Consider the following 18,103-nt stretch of genomic DNA (forward strand, 5'->3'; position numbering starts at 1 on the left):
CTCTCTTTCCCCTTTCCCTCCATCTCTAGAACATCTTATTTTCTTTGACAACCCTTCTCCCATTCGGGTGTCAATCAGCTCAGTCAGTGAGCGTGGATTGATGAAGAAACTTATGGTTATTGGCACCGCGTTTGGGAAAAAATGATAGTTTCTCATAAAAGCACTTTTGGCTCAAAGGCTTTTCTAGTTAACTAGGATTTTTATTATTAATAATGTCTTGTTTATTTGAATTTCCCTAAAGTCACTTATTGCGACACTTCCTAAAATAGCAGAAATGTAATTTCAGAATTTTACTTAGTTTTCCTTCATGTTGTAAGCCTTGAGCCAATTAATTAAAAGTTAGAGCATTAGCAATTTACTACTTTTTATTCTACTCGGAACAATTTGAATATGTTACTATTTCGTTGGTCAATTATTTTTTATTTCTAGTAGTTTTTGCGAACATGAATTGAAGCTCAAATTAAAGTCACTCTAAAAATTGTATGAATGGGAATGGAATGAAATGAGTGTGATTGATTTCCTTTGCAATCCATAACAACGCTAGGAATTGAAAGTTAGAGAAGGTTAATAATAGTAGTACGGAGTAACTAATAATTTAGCGGTAATATTTTATAATCATAGGTAGGGAGTAGTTACACTAACAACAAATATCGTACCACTGAACAAAAAACAAGGGCTTAATGATGTGTTTCGTCCTTGCAATTAGGCGTCATTTAAAAATTAGTCTCTGTAATCGCTAATTCTGGTAATTTACCCTTGCATTGTTTAATCATTTAAAATTTCGACATTTAACTAACTTAATCACTACCAAGTCATCAAATTAGCAAAATGACATGGGAATGGACAAAAATATCATCGTCTTTATTATGAGAATAAGATGAAGACATGGGTAAAAATGTCATTTCATGAATGGATGACGAGGGTAGTGATTAATTTTGATTTTAATATTTGATTTCATTTTTAAATTGTTGATTACTGATTGATGATCAATAGTAATTCATCTAGTAATGCTTGCAACATCTTGGACTTAAATGTATTATTTTATCGTTGGAATCTTTAACATGCAAACATAGTTGATGATATTATGTGATAGTTTTAAGTGTTACACTTTGTGGGGTGTTACGCTTATAACAAGGTAGGATAAAATGAGATTAAGTGTAGTTTTGTTAATCTGATGAATTGATGATACTATGATGACTGAACTTTTGATGCTATTGTACAAACGGTTGGGTATTACTCATTACATTTTTGATGTTATAGTGTTAAATTCACAAAAAAAGTCATTTTTATGACTTCACTATAGAATTTTCCAAAAATTAAAGACACCGGAGTGAGGGATATTTACAAAAACTAGCAAGAAGATATATGCCGCATTTCAATTAAAATTATATATTGAAAATTAGCTTTCGACACTAAAACATTCATTTATAGACCAGAGGGAGTATTTGAATTTAATTTTTATTTTTTTTACTAAAATTAGAGGGAGTAATTGCTAATATACATTCTTTAAAAACAATATGATGGAGTATATATAATCAGAGGGAGTAATTGCTAATATACTAAGGGAGTAATTTTTATTTTTATTTTCGCTAATATACGAAAAAAATAAAAACAAATTATGTTAATTGAAAATTTGAATGAATCAAAAATTTATCAATATAATGGAATATATATAATTACACATATATGGACCGACATTTTTAAAAAAATAAAAAATATATGGACCGGTTTGGTAGGCCTAGTAGATTTTTCTATAAGTCTTAGTTTGTCCTATATTCCTATTTAAATTAATAAACTTTTTAAAATGTTTGAGCTAATTAGCCTATTAAAGATTTTAAATAGGTCGAACCATAAAACCCTTACAAAAGGTCTGACCAATTTCCACCTTGTGGTACCCAATTTAATTCGTTCTTATGGAGCAGTTTAAACTTTCAGTTATATATATTGTACCAAATAAAAACTTTCAGGCCTTGGCTACCTAGATCATTCGTAATTTAACCATTCGTAATCATTTTTATCCATCAATTACCAAAATATTCAGACAAAATAAGGTCAAATTCGTAATTTAACCAATCAGTGTATATAACAACAAAACCACCCACATTTCATTCATCTTTTCCAATCCCAGAATCCAAAACACCAATTCCCTCACTCCAATGGCTTATTCTTGTTTAGTGTTCAATACAATATTAGTATTGTATTTCATATACTTTTTCTTATTACTCACCAATCTCTTGTATTACCAACTATTAGAATAGGAAATATTCTTAGTCAACTTTTGTATTGAATAGGCCTTAATTTTGTAGAATCAATCGCATTTAACACTTCTGTATATATACATATTTCATATATGAAAGAGGCAAGACAATTATTCTATTATGGTATCAGACTAGGTTTAGATCCCTATTCTTTCTTCTTCCTTCCAAATTGCCGTCGGCCCTAATTCCTCAAATTACCATGGCCGAAACTACTCCTCCCCCCTCTCCCAAATCAACATCCAAACATGCTGCCCAAACCACAGTATCTCCAATTCATCCTGCACTCACTGTTTCTAACATCACAAACTTCATCAAAGTCACCCTTAACATTGAGAAAATCCAATACAATACATGGTCTGAATTATTCAAAATCCATGCCGAAGCATATGATGTTCTCGACCACATCATCCCCCCATCACCAACCGATCCCACTTCCTCACCCTCTCTCAAAGAAACCAATCCAGCCTTATGGAAACGCCTAGATGCCATTGTTTTACAATGGATTTATGGAACCATCTCTACTGATCTCCTTCATACCATTCTTGAACGTAATTCCACAGCTCAACTTGCCTGGGATCGCCTTTTTGATATATTTTTTGATAACAAAAATTCAAGAGCTCTCTACCTAGAGCAAGAATTTTCCAAAATTTCCATGGAACAATTTTCTGATGCCTCGTCATACTGCCAACACATCAAGTCTCTCTCCGATCAACTCGCTAATGTTGGTGCACCTGTTTCCAACGAACGTATGGTGCTTCAACTTGTCTCCGGTCTTTCTGAAGCTTATGACACTGTCGGTTCTCAAATCCGCCATTCTGATACTCTTCCTCTTTTTTACAAAGCTCGTTCCATGGTTGTCTTGGAAGAAACAGCACGTGCAAAACGAACGGCTGTTACCACTGCCAATTCCACTTTCTTAGCCGCTCAAGAAGACAACAACTCAGATAATTCACCTTCTCATCGTCCCAACCGCAACAATAACAACAATAATGGAGGTCGTGGTGGTCGTGGCGGTTTTGGTAATAACCGTGGTGGTCGCGGTCGCGGACGAGGTGGAGGTCGAGGCGGACGATCTCATCACTATCAACAAGGATCATGGCAGCAACCACAGGCACCGCAACATCAGTGGGCCTATCCTCCTTACCAGTATCCTTCTTGGAATGCACAGTGGCAGCCATGGGCCACTCCTCCTTGTCCTTATCCTACAACCGGAAATTGGCAAAGATCGGTAGTTCCAAATCGTCAGGCTGGTATTCTTGGAGCAAAACCACAACAAGCGCATGTTGCTGCCACTCTGTCATCATATGCACCAACAGATATCCAAGCCGCTATGCACTCTCTTTCTCTTGCTCCTCCTGACGAACAGTGGTACATGGACACCGGAGCTAAATCTCACATGACAACAAATGAAGGTAATCTTACGTCTTATTCCAATATTAGCAACAATATTACTATTGGTAGTGGTCATAATATTCCTGTTATTGGTTGTGGTAATGCATTAGTACAGAATCCTCAATATCCCTTAACCTTAAACAAGGTCTTGCATGCACCCAAACTGATCAAAAATCTTGTTTCTGTGAGAAAATTTACCATTGACAATGAAGTTTCTGTTGAATCTGACCCGTTTGGTTTTTCTGTGAAGGATTTTCAGACAGGGATGCCTTTAATGAGATGTAATAGCTCGGGTGATCTTTATCCTCTAACCACACGACCATACTATCCAAGCGCAACACCATCTACCTTTGCTGCTTTATCCAATGAAATATGGCATAATCGTTTAGGACATCCGGGAGTATCTATTTTGAACTCTCTTCATCGAAAAAATTCTATCTTATGTAACAAGTTTCGGAACAATTTCTTTTGTCAGTCTTGTCAACTTGGAAAACAAATAAAGTTACCATTTTATGAGTCATTGTCATCTACCTTATTACCTTTTGATATTGTGCATAGTGATATATGGACATCACCAATTCTTAGTTCCGGTGGTCATCGCTACTATATTTTATTTCTTGATGATTTTACGGATTTTTTGTGGACTTTTCCTCTAACAAATAAATCACAAGCTCACTCCATTTTTCTCCAATTTCGTAATCACATTAAAACACAATTTGAAAAAGATATTAAATGTTTTCAATGTGATAACGGAAAGGAGTATGACAACTCTCATTTTCATCAATTTTGTAAGCAAAATGGAATGATATTCAGATTTTCATGTCCTCACACATCACCTCAAAATGGAAAAGCTGAGCGAAAAATTCGTACTATCAATAACATCATTCGCACTCTCCTTGCTCACGCGTCACTGCCACCTTCTTTTTGGCATCACGCACTTCAAATGGCTACTTATCTCTTAAACATCCTACCCACCAAGAAACTAGCTCTTCAAACACCAACCACAATTCTCTACCAAAAATCTCCATCCTACTCTCATCTTAAAGTCTTTGGCTGTCTATGTTTTCCCCTCATCCCTTCCACTACAAGAAATAAACTTCAAGCAAGATCAACACCATGTGTATTTTTAGGATATCCATCTAATCATAGAGGTTACAAATGTTTTGAGTTGTCAAGTCGTAAAATCATCATTTCAAGACATGTCATCTTTGACGAAAACACTTTTCCTTTCTCAAATTCCAATATTCCCGAGTCCTCATGCTATAATTTTTTGGATACAAGTGATACGCCATTTCCTTATCATTTATTTCAACATACATCAAACCTTCCTACAAATGAACCTAACTCGCACAACCAGCCTCCCACCACCACGACAACACCACTTACCACACCATATTCCATCAACACGACCACACACCAACCAACATTAGCTCCATCTCCACAAATACAAACTTCTCCACAACTCACCATTACGCCTAACACGGCATCTCCCCATCAAATACCTACACCTAATCCTCTTTTAGCCAACCTTCCACTCTCTCCTCAAATGACAACCCGAGCACAACACGGCATCTTCAAGCCTCGTCAACTACTTAATCTCCACACCTCTAGTTCAAACCAAATTTCTCCTTTGCCTACCAATCCTATTAATGCATTACAGGATCATAATTGGAGAATGGCCATGAAAGACGAATATGATGCTCTTATTGATAATAAGACGTGGGATTTAGTGCCACGTCCTTCTAATGCTAATATTATTCGAAGTTTATGGATTTTTAGGCATAAGAAGAAAGCTGATGGTTCTTTTGAGAGGTACAAGGCTCGGTTAGTCGGAAATGGTTCCAATCAGCAGACTGGTATCGATTGTGGTGAAACTTTCAGTCCAGTAGTTAAACCTGCAACTATAAGGACGGTTCTAAGTATTGCTCTTTCAACATCATGGTGTTTGCATCAATTAGACGTTAAAAATGCATTCCTACATGGGAACCTTAATGAAACTGTGTACATGTACCAGCCTCCCGGTTTTCGTGATCCTCAACACCCTGATTATGTGTGTTTGCTGAAGAAGTCTCTCTATGGTCTCAAACAGGCGCCTCGTGCTTGGTACCAACGCTTCACTGACTTTGTTGCTACTTTGGGTTTCTCTCATAGTGTATGTGATCACTCCTTATTCATCTACCACCGTGGCGATGACACTGCCTATATTCTTCTTTATGTGGATGATATCATTCTCACCGCATCATCCGACACTCTTCGCCAGTCTATCATGTCTAAACTGAATTTCGAATTTGCTATGAAAGATTTGGGTCCTCTCAGTTACTTCCTCGGTATCTCAGTTACAAGACACTCAGGTGGTATGTTTCTTTCTCAATATAAATATGCCGAAGAAATCATTGAGAGAGCTGCCATGTCATCATGCAAACCAGTTTCTACTCCAGTAGATACAAAAGCGAAACTTAGTGGAACCTCAGGCAACCCATATCATGATCCCTCTGAATATAGAAGTCTTGCTGGTGCACTGCAATATCTTACCTTCACACGACCTGACATCTCTTATGCCGTTCAACAGGTATGCCTTTTTATGCATGATCCAAAAACACAACACATGACTGCTTTGAAGCGAATCATTAGATACATTAAAGGCACAAGCACTCACGGCCTCGATCTCTATCCCTCCACAGTTGACAAACTCACCACATATACAGATGCTAACTGGGGAGGATGTCCAGACACCCGCAGGTCCACATCCGGTTATTGTGTTTATCTTGGAGATAATTTAGTTTCATGGTCTGCTAAACGACAACCAACTCTCTCTCTCGTTTTAGTGCAGAAGCGGAGTATCGTGGTGTTGCTAATGTTGTTTCAGAATCTTGTTGGCTTCGAAATCTTCTATTAGAACTTCAATGTCCTGTCACGAAAGCCACTCTGGTATATTGTGATAATGTTAGTGCTGTCTATTTATCAGGTAATCCCATCCAACACCAACACACAAAACACATTGAGATGGATATTCATTTTGTGCGAGAAAAGGTTGCTCGCGGTCAAGTTCACGTAATGCATGTTCCGTCACGCTACCAGATAGCTGACATTTTTACTAAGGGTCTTCCGCTGCAGCTGTTTGATGACTTCCGAGATAGTCTCAACATTCGTCAACCTCCAGTTTCGACTACGGGGGTGTATTAGAATATGAAATATTCTTAGTCAACTTTTGTATTGAATAGACCTTAATTTTGTAGAATCAATCGTATTTAACACTTCTGTATATATACATATTTCATATATGAAAGAGGCAAGACAATTATTCTATTACCAACACATTCCCATTGACCCAACAGAACAACAAGCACTCCACACTGTTCTCAAATAATCCATCAACCCAGACTACCCATGGCCCACCTGGTGTAGTTTGCGACTACTTCTTCTTTAATTTTCACGATTGTATACTAAGATCCCACGTTATTGAACTCAACTTCGGCAACTACGTTTCCGATGATGGCTAACCTCAACCCAATACTCTTAACCCCTTTCAACTACCTCCGCAAACTCACATTCCACAAATGCTTCAACAACACACAGCAACACCTCATTTCTCTTCCTTTGTCTCTCCATCAACTCGACAACCCTTCTGTTGTTTCACCTCTCCAGCCTTTTCTCCATAATCTCAACTCTCTCAAGAGACTGGTCTTGGTCGGAAATGGGTTTCACGGTGAACTACCACCAAATATTGGTGATTTTAAAAACTTAGAAGAGCTTACTCTTGCTAGAAACAATCTCTCCGGCAAGATTCCAGTGAGTTTGGGAGCGCTGAAGAAGCTGAAGGTTCTTGATCTGAGTCAAAACAAATTCAAAGGGTGTATCCCCAAACAGCTTGGGCTTTTGAAGTTTGCTAATTAATGAGATCAATTTGGAGAACAACAATTTGAGTGGTATAATCACTTTCTCAGCCAGAGTTGGACAGAAGTTGAAGTTGGCAGGAAATATATATAGGGCTCCGTTTGGGGAAAGATGATCATTAACAAGTACTTTTGGCTCAAAGGCTTTTACTATTAAAGTCTCGTTTGTTTGAATGCCCTAAAGTCACTTGTTGTGACACTTCCTCAAATTGCAGAAATGTGATTTTAGAGGTTTAATCAGTTTTTGTTTGTTTTTCTTTATATTGTAAGCCTTGGGCCAATTAAGAAGTTAATGAAAAAGTACTTTTTCTTCTACTCAGAATCTGAATATGTTACTATTTTCGTTGGTCAATGATTTTATTTCATGCTGAATTAATTTACCTATTGTTGCAGTGTTATTTTCTAGTACTATATTCATCATAATATAATAATTTTTGTGAAGTTCAATTCATGGTCAAATTAAAGTCAACTCTGAAAATTGTATCAATGTGATTGGGATGAATATTTTGTTAAATTTGTTTTGCTTTGCATTGCAATCCATAACATTACTAATACTACTAATTTTGTTTTTGGAAATTGGAATTACCACTTTGTTTGGTTGGAAAATGATAGAGGGAGAAAAGAAAGAGGAAGAAATGATTGTATAATAAAGACAGAAAAAGAGTAGAGAGTGAGGGGATATTGTTTTGGTTGTTTGATATTATAAAGAGAAACTTGAGTAGATAGTGAGAGGAAAAAAATGTGTGTAATATTAATATGTGTAGAAATAAAATATTATGTGTGTGAATATCATCTAAAAAATAAGTGTGAATAAAAAAATTGAAAGCCAAATGGAATTAAATTAATCAAACTATACGGCACAAGGTAAAAATATGCCTTCATACAAACAAATCATAATAATAGAAAAGATGAGTTTTGATTTGAGTTATTCCTTCAAACTAAAATTATCTAGTGATGGTTAACCAACCACAATCAATATTTCTATGATTGACCCTCTCATCATCGTTGAGTCATAAAACATGAAAAATTAAATAAATAAAAGTAGTACCGCGCATCTCCATAAGTTTAAGCTAGATTTCCAAAGCAATAGTATAGTCATGAAGCAAACGTTGCTATTGCTATAATTTTGTCATTCAATACATTCTTACAATGATATTTGGGTTTCGTAATAATTCAACGTTTTTTTCAATACTTCACTCCCTTCATATATTAACAAACAGTATCAACTAAGAATTTGTCTTCCTTTTAACTTGGATTTAAGATAATCAAAGCTAACATAAAGTTAAAAAGTAATAAATAGTATACATGTCTACAGAGCAAAGTTACGTTTAGATTATGAGAATTTCATACTAACAGTTCTAAAAAGAACAATATTCAAAGGAAACATTTGCATGAAATATTTAATCCATGCATATGAACTTATCGGTTAGTCATTCTCTGTTTCTATTATAACCAATAGTTTGTATAGACATCATGATAAGGATCAAACCATTCCAAATCAAATGAAGAATTTTCAACCTTTACCAACCTTATTATAAAAGCTCCAAATCAGATTTCATCTTGTCGTGTTATATCCATATTTTAGCTTTGACAATCGTGAATATCAATAATAGCAACAATAATTCTTGTTGCTCTATACGAGGAAGTACACCTTATATTTATACAAAATCGCAAAATGAAGAGAAGATAAACAATTGTCGAAGATGTTTCATCTAAGACAACCTGTGAACGATGACGTGACAATTTGCAATGCGTATCCACATTGGCTTAACGGTTTTGACGGTGGAAATTTATTTGGTTGATCAAAGATGACTTAAAGGAACCAATTTTGCTTATAGCATTTCATTAATCATAATATTAAAGGAATCAAATTGTAACGTTAATAACTTATGAGACTAAAGTGTAAGTAACAAATAACTTAAGGACCACATCATTAATTAAGCCTATTTTATTTTACTAAAATCGGAGGGAGTATTTTTTAATCTTGTAAAAAAATTATTTGCTCTTTCATTTAATTTTTTTAATAAGAGTGAAATGTTAAAAATGTATGTAAATTATCACAAAAAAAATATGTATCTAAATCATTTTAGAACTGATTTACTTTAACGGTGTAATTTTCTTTCACATATACATTCAATCAAATCAAGCAATATAGATTTTTGTGGAAATATTTTAAGAACTGACTTATAAAAAATTACCTTGTGAGGACATAAAAGTTATTCTCATTCAGAAAAGATCAACGAAATAGTCTTCATGAACTTATATTAGTTGGTAAGAGCATCCACAATGGAGACCCTCAACTTTGAGGTCTTAAACAGGTTTCACATTGACACATCATTTTTTTTTTTTTTTAACAACAGTATCTAATAGGTATTCAACCACTTCAATGAAAACCCTCTAATAAAAGGTCTAAATGGGTCTAATCAATAACTATTTATTTAAGACACTATTATAGGGTCCCACCAAAAACTCCAATGACAACTCAAATAATGATTATTTTATTTAAAAGTGGTGTGGGATCCACTTAAAAATGGGGGTATTAAGTAAGACTCTAGTCTTAGGAGACCCCCAAAAAAATTTCCCACATTGGCAGTATCTATTAGGTACCGGGTCTTAAATGGTAAAGACCATATCAATGTGGATGGTCTAATAGATACTCCCTTGGTCCCATAATGTAGACACTCATTGCTTTTTTCACATTTCTTAAGAAAAGTTGTCGGTGTAATTAATGTGTCTATTTTGTGTGTTAATATTACCAAATTGTCCTTTGTTTCTATGCGTATAAAATTTGAATTTTCATATTTCAAGATAAGTTAGTAGTATTAATTAGGGATATGTTTAGAAAAAAAAATAATAAATGCATGATGGTGACCGAAGTTTTAACCGCAGACATAATATTTATTCACCTTAACAAGTTTTAAGTGAATTTATAGCTAATAAACTGTCTCATATTAAATTAGTAAACACTTAAAAAATTTAAATTACAGTAAATTTATTTTTTCTTGCTTTTATTATTTTGATTATTTTTTTCTTCTTATAAACACACATAAGCATTTGTTTGATTTGCTGTTGAAGTTATGTATAATTGTGTCATAAAATGTGGGAAAGGACATGTGGATGGAGAGCTGGCAAATTCTGTTAATAGTACTGCGTGATTCGAGGACGCAAGGCGTGGTAGGAAACAGATTTTCCCAATGGCAACCTCAACCAATTTGTGTGTGAGTGAGTGATAACAAGACTCCAATTCTTATCCATCTTCATTTGTTGCTAAATAAACCAAATTGTTATCCATCTACTGTGTACTTAATTTGAATTAAACCATTATTACATTAACATTCTCCTGGCTTAATGTAAATAAAATGCATGCAGCCACATAGTGGAATAAAATACATTATATTGTTTGTGGTTTTGTTCTTTCTCCATGCACCTCCACCTGTCCTCCCTTCAATATCCGTATTTTTTAGAATCTTATACTCCTCTATGCTCCCTCAATCATTTTTACCATTATATCCATCAATTTCCACATCTCCCTTTTCATACTACCAAAATCTTGAGACAAATTAAGGTCAAATTAGTAATTTAACCTATTAGCGCCAGTAGTATATAACAATACAATCACCCACATTCCATTCATCTTTTCCATTTCCCAAAATCCAAAACACTCACTGAATCAATGGGTTCAACAACACAAGCACTGATAATACTTGCTTTCTCATACATTTGCTTATCATCCATCTTTCTCTGGAATTACAAACCACCCATACACCCAACTGAACAAAAAGCACTCTACAATGTTCTCAACTCCATCAACCCAGATTTCCCATGGACAACTCGCTTCTCCGGCGACCTCTGTCGCTTACCCCCACCCGGCGTTGTTTGCCGTTACTCCTACTTTCATCTTCTTAAGTATCGCAAACTAAGATCACACGTTGTTGAGATGAACTTCGGCAACTATGATTCCGATGAAAAACAAAATCCCACCCTACCTTGCTCCCATAATGCTACCTTTAACTCAACTCTTTTCACCCCTTTCAACTACCTTGGAAAACTCATCTTCCGTGAATGCTTCAACAACCGTGAAAATCCTATCATTATCTCTCTTTCCACTTTCCCTACAACTCTCCAACAACTCGTTTTCATAGATAACCTTTCTCCCATTCAGGGGTCGTTCTCATTTGCCGAGTTTGGAATGATTAATAAACTTCAAATTGTCAGGACACATAAATCTCTGGTTGGGAAAGAAAAAGAATGATAGTTTCTGATATAAGCAAGCACTTTTGGCTCAAAGGCTTTTTTCTTTTATAATGTCTTGTTTGTTTGAATTCCCTAAAGTCACTTGTTTGTTGTAACACCTGAAATTCCAGATATGTACTGTAATTTCAGTGATTTAATTACTAGTTTCCTTTATGTTGTAAGCCTTGAGCCAATTAAGAAGTTAATGAAAAATTTGAATTGTTTTATTATTCTGTTGCACTTTTATTTGTATATAGTAGTATATGTATTATGTCATTTTTGCAAACTTGAATTCATGGTCAAACTAAAGTCAACTTTGAAAATTGTATGGATGGAATTGGGATGAGATGCGTATGTTAGCTTTCCTTTGCAATGCATAACAATACTAATAGTACTAATTTGGGAAATATGGCTAAGCTTGCTACAGTATAACATATGCTGTTCATTTAGTCTTGCTAGTATATATAGTAGCACACAAGATTGAATAAGGTTTTTTCTTTTCCTTTTTTGTGCCACCAAAACAAATAATCCAATTTCTCAAATGAATTAATTGACGTGGAAGCATCACCACCTTTTATATGCGAGTTTACATCTAACACACCAGATAACTTGCATAGCAAGAAAGCCGCTGAACAAATCAGTTACAAACTAAACTAAATTCTATAACTAACTTGAACTACATTTAAATAACCTTTCTTAATTCAAAAAATCCAAAGTTAATGAACTAATTCCATCCACAAATGAACCAATTTCATGTTCTCATATGAAAATTTTATGTCTATCACTTTCAAAATCAAATAATTAGTTTCACATCGGAAAAATATTAAGTACATAAATATATTCATTGATATAATGAAACAAAAGTTGTATATAATTAGTCAGATCAAATATCTACATCGAAATCATAGCAAACAAAACATAATTCTAACTATATAGAGAGAATTAGTTATACATAATAACCTTCCAGTACATAACAAGAATAGATGAGAAGATGATTGATGTTGATTTCTTCAAACTTGGCTTTGTTCATTTGATCCGTTAGAAAATGAAATCTAGTTTTTATGTGCTTTCTTTTTTCATGACAAATGAGATTCTTTGAAGGTTTATGGCAAATTTGTTGTCAGTCTCTGAAGGTTTTTATGTGTTTTTATGTGTTTTTTTTTTTAATAGGAAATTGATGTATTTTTCTTATTTAGTTAACTAAATAGATCAAACGTATATTCTTGAAGCATCTTTTTTTAATTGACGTGTTTTATGATTGAATGAGTCACTGGTGGGTTGATCATTCTCCAGCCACACCATGCCTAGAGTATATCGTTTATTTATATCTTGTAGATTTCATTCATTATTAAATTTGCATAGGATATAATTCAACCTTACAAACTTTACACTCCCTCACATCTATGATTAGACATATGAAGTGTGATTCAAGAAGTTCAAAGAATAATCAATAAGTGGTAAATATATTTAAAGCTCTGATAACATATTAAAATTTAGGTTGAGTCTAACTCAATCCTACAGAATCAATTTGTAAGATGAGAATCATATTTATTTATAAACTTATGTTGAGGTCATATATCATTCAATGTAGCGAGAAAAAAAAACTTCATACCGATAGTGTCACTTGTAACGTGTCATGAAATATAATATAGTATGAAACAATTTTTAATTTATTTTCTATATGGAAGGATGAGCAAATATTAATTCTCAAGACAAAGTTATATATACATATATACGACAGTACAGAAGTGTCCTAATTACATTTTGGAGTCCAACTCAAACAAATATCACACCATGATAATCAATCATAGGAATCCAATTGATACCATGTAAGAGTCCCCACGCCGGCTCGCCTTCAGCTGGAGACATAACAACATCGAAAAAAGTTGTCATCACCATAACAAAGTTACCATCTGCATCTCTAAGACATGCTCCCAATATCACTTTTTGCTCCGTTCCAAAGATCTCCGCATCAACATTTATCCCAACATGCAATACTATCATGACAACAAATGAAAATATGCTAGTTATATTCATTCGAGTGGTGATACATGTACACCCATAGGTGGCATACACACTTAAACCTCTACATAAACATGTGACACGTGTCCTAGACCCCACAAACACTTTGTCTCTCTTCTCTTTCATCCATCTCTCTCCTCTAGAATATGTGAGGGTGTATGAGTGGTATAAAAATATGAGTGGTCTACCAATCATTTTCCTATTCAATATATGTCTAACACACTACACAATTTGAGTGACAATAGAAGGAATAAATAGTCACCAATAATCTCTTCCAATCACCTTCCATTTTCCAATCATCTCAATTTATTAACAAATTCACACATACCCTACAAGCACTCTTAATTGGATATAAATCTTTTTTAGTGAACCGCCAAGTTATTTATCATAGGTTAAGAAGTGGTATTTTTAAAATTTTATTCAAATCCCTCACATAACGCATGACAAATAATTTCTTCATTCCACTTCCTAGTGTTGACAACTATTCGACCCACCCTCTCCTTAAATCAAACTCGCCTTGCCACTCTCTTTCCCCTCCCTATATCAAATAAATCCTCCCACCACGCTGATGTCCACCTCCCACATCTCCGAATACAACCATATTCAACCCCATATTTTGCTACCAACACTTTAAACCACAACCTTTCTTGATCAACATACAACTTCTAACACCACTTCTCTAACTACTCCAAATTAAACTTCTTAATCATCCGAACCCCCAAATCACCATTCTCTTTGACTTAACAAACCATCCGTGAATCCAATGAATTTTGCGAGCTCCCCCAACACCTATGGACATGATTAAAATGCTTGTAAGATAGGACTAAAAATGTGTCTTTATGGGGACAAAAAACGAATGATTTTGTAGAAGGCTAGAAGCGATTATTTTTTGAAAAATATTCGGCTGAAGAGAATGTGTCATAATCTAAGATAGAGAAGGCCTTAAAGATAAAAATAAAAATAAAAAAAATACTCACCAAAAGATTTATATTTACCCGTCGCTTAGAATACTAGTTGGATTCAAACTCAAAACATCTAAATCTAAAGTTTGTAATTTTATCACTCTACCAAAATATATTGGGAGTTGATGAAAAATATATGTAACCGACTCAAGAACCGACTAATCCTAAGCGTCCAATCTCACTGTTAATATATTTATTTGGTTATATAATAATAAATTTTTTTTTTTAACAAAAGGACAAAGTTAAAACCTTGAATACTTTTAATAAAACAATCATATTTTTTTACATAAAAAAAGTCAATCATATTTGATCTTGTTTTGTTTTAAAAAATGGAGATGCAGGGGATCAAACCCTGTACCTCTCGCATGCAAAGCGAGCGCTCTACCATTTGAGCTACATCCCCATGATGCTTAGGTGCAATGTTTAAACATATTGATTTTAAGTCTCTCTTTAAATTTTGTTTATTTGGTTTTTGATTAAATTTGAACTATTGATTAAATTTGTGTACAAATTTTCGCTTCTCATTCAAGTACTTTTCTCATTAATAAACAAGACACTACAAATTTCCTAAGTGTTGAGTTTGATTTTTAGAACTTGATAATATACCAATTACAACAAAATGTATTTTGAACTAGTTGACATGACAACATTTTCATGAATGTTAACAATATGTTTAACCTGAGAGTCAATCTATTCTCCAACCTTAAAATTGTGGATAACTGAGAAATCATCCACCCTAACAAAATGTAGCGTAAATAAATATTTTAGCATGATGAATATAATAAGGAGAATAATAATACTATTGTACTGCCCCAAGGTTAGCCATCTATCAGAATGCAATATGATTATGAATACAATCCATAAATAAAAGAAATAGAGGCACAAAACATGGGATATCGAGTACTATAATAAGTAAATTCAGAGTTATTAATGGATTCTACATTCATGTGTGCTGTATTAGCAACCTATACTATTGAACTGTCTCAAGCTTAGCCAGCTATCACAATGCAATCCTGCTACGATTTCGATATTACTCTTGTCAATGTCACTAGTCACTACAACCAATTATAAAAAAGAACTTTGCTGCTACATTTTCAGAATTAGTTACTACTACTCCCTCCTTCTCTTTTCCTCACCCTAGTGCCCTACACTATCTCATAATTACCTTTCAATTTTAAAAACAAATTAGTAATGTTAGGTAAAATTTGCAGAGGAAATCAAATTTAGCATATGATCTCATCCCATCCATACAATTTTTAGACTTGACCTTACTTTTAGCATAAACTCAAGAAGTTTGCAAAAATAAAATAAAGCATATACTTCTCTATACTAGTATAAAATTAAAGTCAGCTCAGCAAGAAATAAAAGTGACCAACAAAATAAACATATCTGAGTAAAAAGAAAAAGTAATTAATGAAATTTCGTTTTCAGCATACATACTCTAAATAACATTTCTTCACTACTACACTACCATCACTATCATTTCCATTTACATTTGTTGAATTCAAAACCCTTTTCCTAGTAAGAGTAAACAGATAGGAGTATTTCTTTTCTGGTAAAAAAAAGACAAAACATATCTTCACCCTTCCCAATTCAAAATCCCATGAAAACAAACAACATAACCAAAACCAGCTTAATAGGATCAAAAAGCATCAAAGAAGCCCCATTGAAAAGGACTTCACTATCAGAAACAACATCTGTTATTTTGCAGGGATTAAGTTGACCCAAACTACCTCCATTTTCAGAACAGCTACTATTATTGTTTCCCAAACACAGCCCTACATTTCCTGCCAACTTTAACTTCTGTCCAACTCTAGTTGAGAAAGTGATTCTACCACTCAAATTGTTGTTCTCCAAATTGATCTCATTAGCAAATTCCAAAAGCCCAAATTCCTTAGGAACAGACCCATCAAGCTTATTGTTATCAAGTCCAAGATAAGATAAATTCTTCAAATAAACCCCCATTGAAACTGGAATTTTACCAACCAACCCCATTTTAGAAAATCCAATTTTTTCAACAGCACCAAGATTTTTCCATATTTCTGGAATTTTACCAGAAAGTAAATTCCCACTTAAATAAACTTCTTTCAATCCGGGGATTTCTCCTAAGAACAAAGGGACACCAAAATTACCATAAAGATTGAAACTTAAATCCAAAAATTCCATTTTTTTCAAGTTGCTAAAACTCTCTGGGATTTTACAACTAAACCCATTATAGCTTAAATCAAGCTTCAAAAGAGAAGTTAGATTCCCAACGTGTTCTGGAACACACCCTTTAAACTCATTCTGACTAAGATCAAGAATCTTCAGCTTCTTCAGTTTTCCCAAACTCACCGGAACCGCACCGGAGAGATTGTTTTTTGATAGAGTAAGCTCTTCCATGTCAATAAAATCACCAATCTGCGACGGAAGTTCACCGTGAAACCCATTTCCGATCAAGACAAGTCTCCTAAGAGAAGTGAGATTTGTGAGAAAAGGTTGGAGAGGTGAAACAATAGAAGGGTTTTGGATGAAAACAAGTTCTTGGAGAGATGAAGGGAAAGAAGGAAGAGAGAGGTTAATGATGTTTTGTGTGTTGTTGAAGCATTTGTAGAAGAAGAGTTTTCGGAGGTAGGAGAAAGAGGTGAAGAGAGTTGGGTTGAGAGTGGCGTTAGAGGAACAAGGTGGGGTTGGTGTTTCATCGGAAACGTAACCGAAGTTGAGTTCAACAATGTGTGGTTGGTTTTGATCATAGTCGCAAACAACGCCGTGTGGAGCGGAGAGACAGAGATCATCGGGGAAAAGTGTTTGCCATGGAATGGTTGGGTTGAGGGAGTTGAGAACATTGTAGAGTGCTTTTTGTTCTGTTGGGTCAAGGAGAGGTTGGTCTTGAGAGAGTGAAAGAGAGAAGAAGAAGAAGAAGATTAATGTTGTTGAAATCGAAAATAGAGCCATTGGAATGAATATGAATGTTTGGTTGGTTTTTTGAGAGTAGAAAAGTGGAATAAGAGAATGTGGTTTTGTGTTTATTGAGGATTGTGTGGGTATGGTATTAATATGTTGAGTCATTGGGATGGGATGGGACAGAGTTTGTTGTGACTGTTCTGTTCAGTTACTGGCTGGCTGCTAGTGATTTTTGATATTACAAAAGTAGCCTTGGAAAATTGTTTGGTTGAGTTGGATATTATGGTAAAAAATAAATGTGGATGGAAAAAGTAGTGTAAAAAGAAAGAAAATGGGGGAAAAGAAAAAAGATGCCAAAAATAAGGGAGGTGCAGAAGAAAAAGACAAGAGAGGATGATTATTATTGTTTGTTGTGAGACAGAAACCTGCTGCAATGCAAAGGAAGGAAGAGACAGACAGA

At 34.4% G+C, this 18,103-nt stretch overlaps 1 protein-coding gene and 1 non-coding gene across 2 annotated transcripts; both read right to left on the reverse strand.

Annotated features, from left to right (window-relative positions):
* Positions 1-15,090: 15,090 nt before the first annotated feature.
* On the reverse strand, positions 15,091-15,163 carry TRNAA-UGC (transfer RNA alanine (anticodon UGC)). The gene has a single exon. It is a non-coding gene; the product is annotated as a tRNA-Ala (tRNA).
* Positions 15,164-16,148: 985 nt separating this feature from the next.
* On the reverse strand, positions 16,149-17,803 carry LOC25484233 (piriformospora indica-insensitive protein 2). The gene has a single exon (XM_013613002.3). The coding sequence runs from the start codon at positions 17,692-17,694 to the stop codon at positions 16,354-16,356; it is 1,341 nt and encodes a 446-aa protein (XP_013468456.1). The 5' UTR covers positions 17,695-17,803; the 3' UTR covers positions 16,149-16,353.
* Positions 17,804-18,103: the final 300 nt, after the last annotated feature.

Source organism: Medicago truncatula, chromosome 1 (genome assembly GCF_003473485.1).
Source record: "Medicago truncatula cultivar Jemalong A17 chromosome 1, MtrunA17r5.0-ANR, whole genome shotgun sequence".
NCBI classification, from domain to species: Eukaryota; Viridiplantae; Streptophyta; class Magnoliopsida; order Fabales; family Fabaceae; genus Medicago; species Medicago truncatula.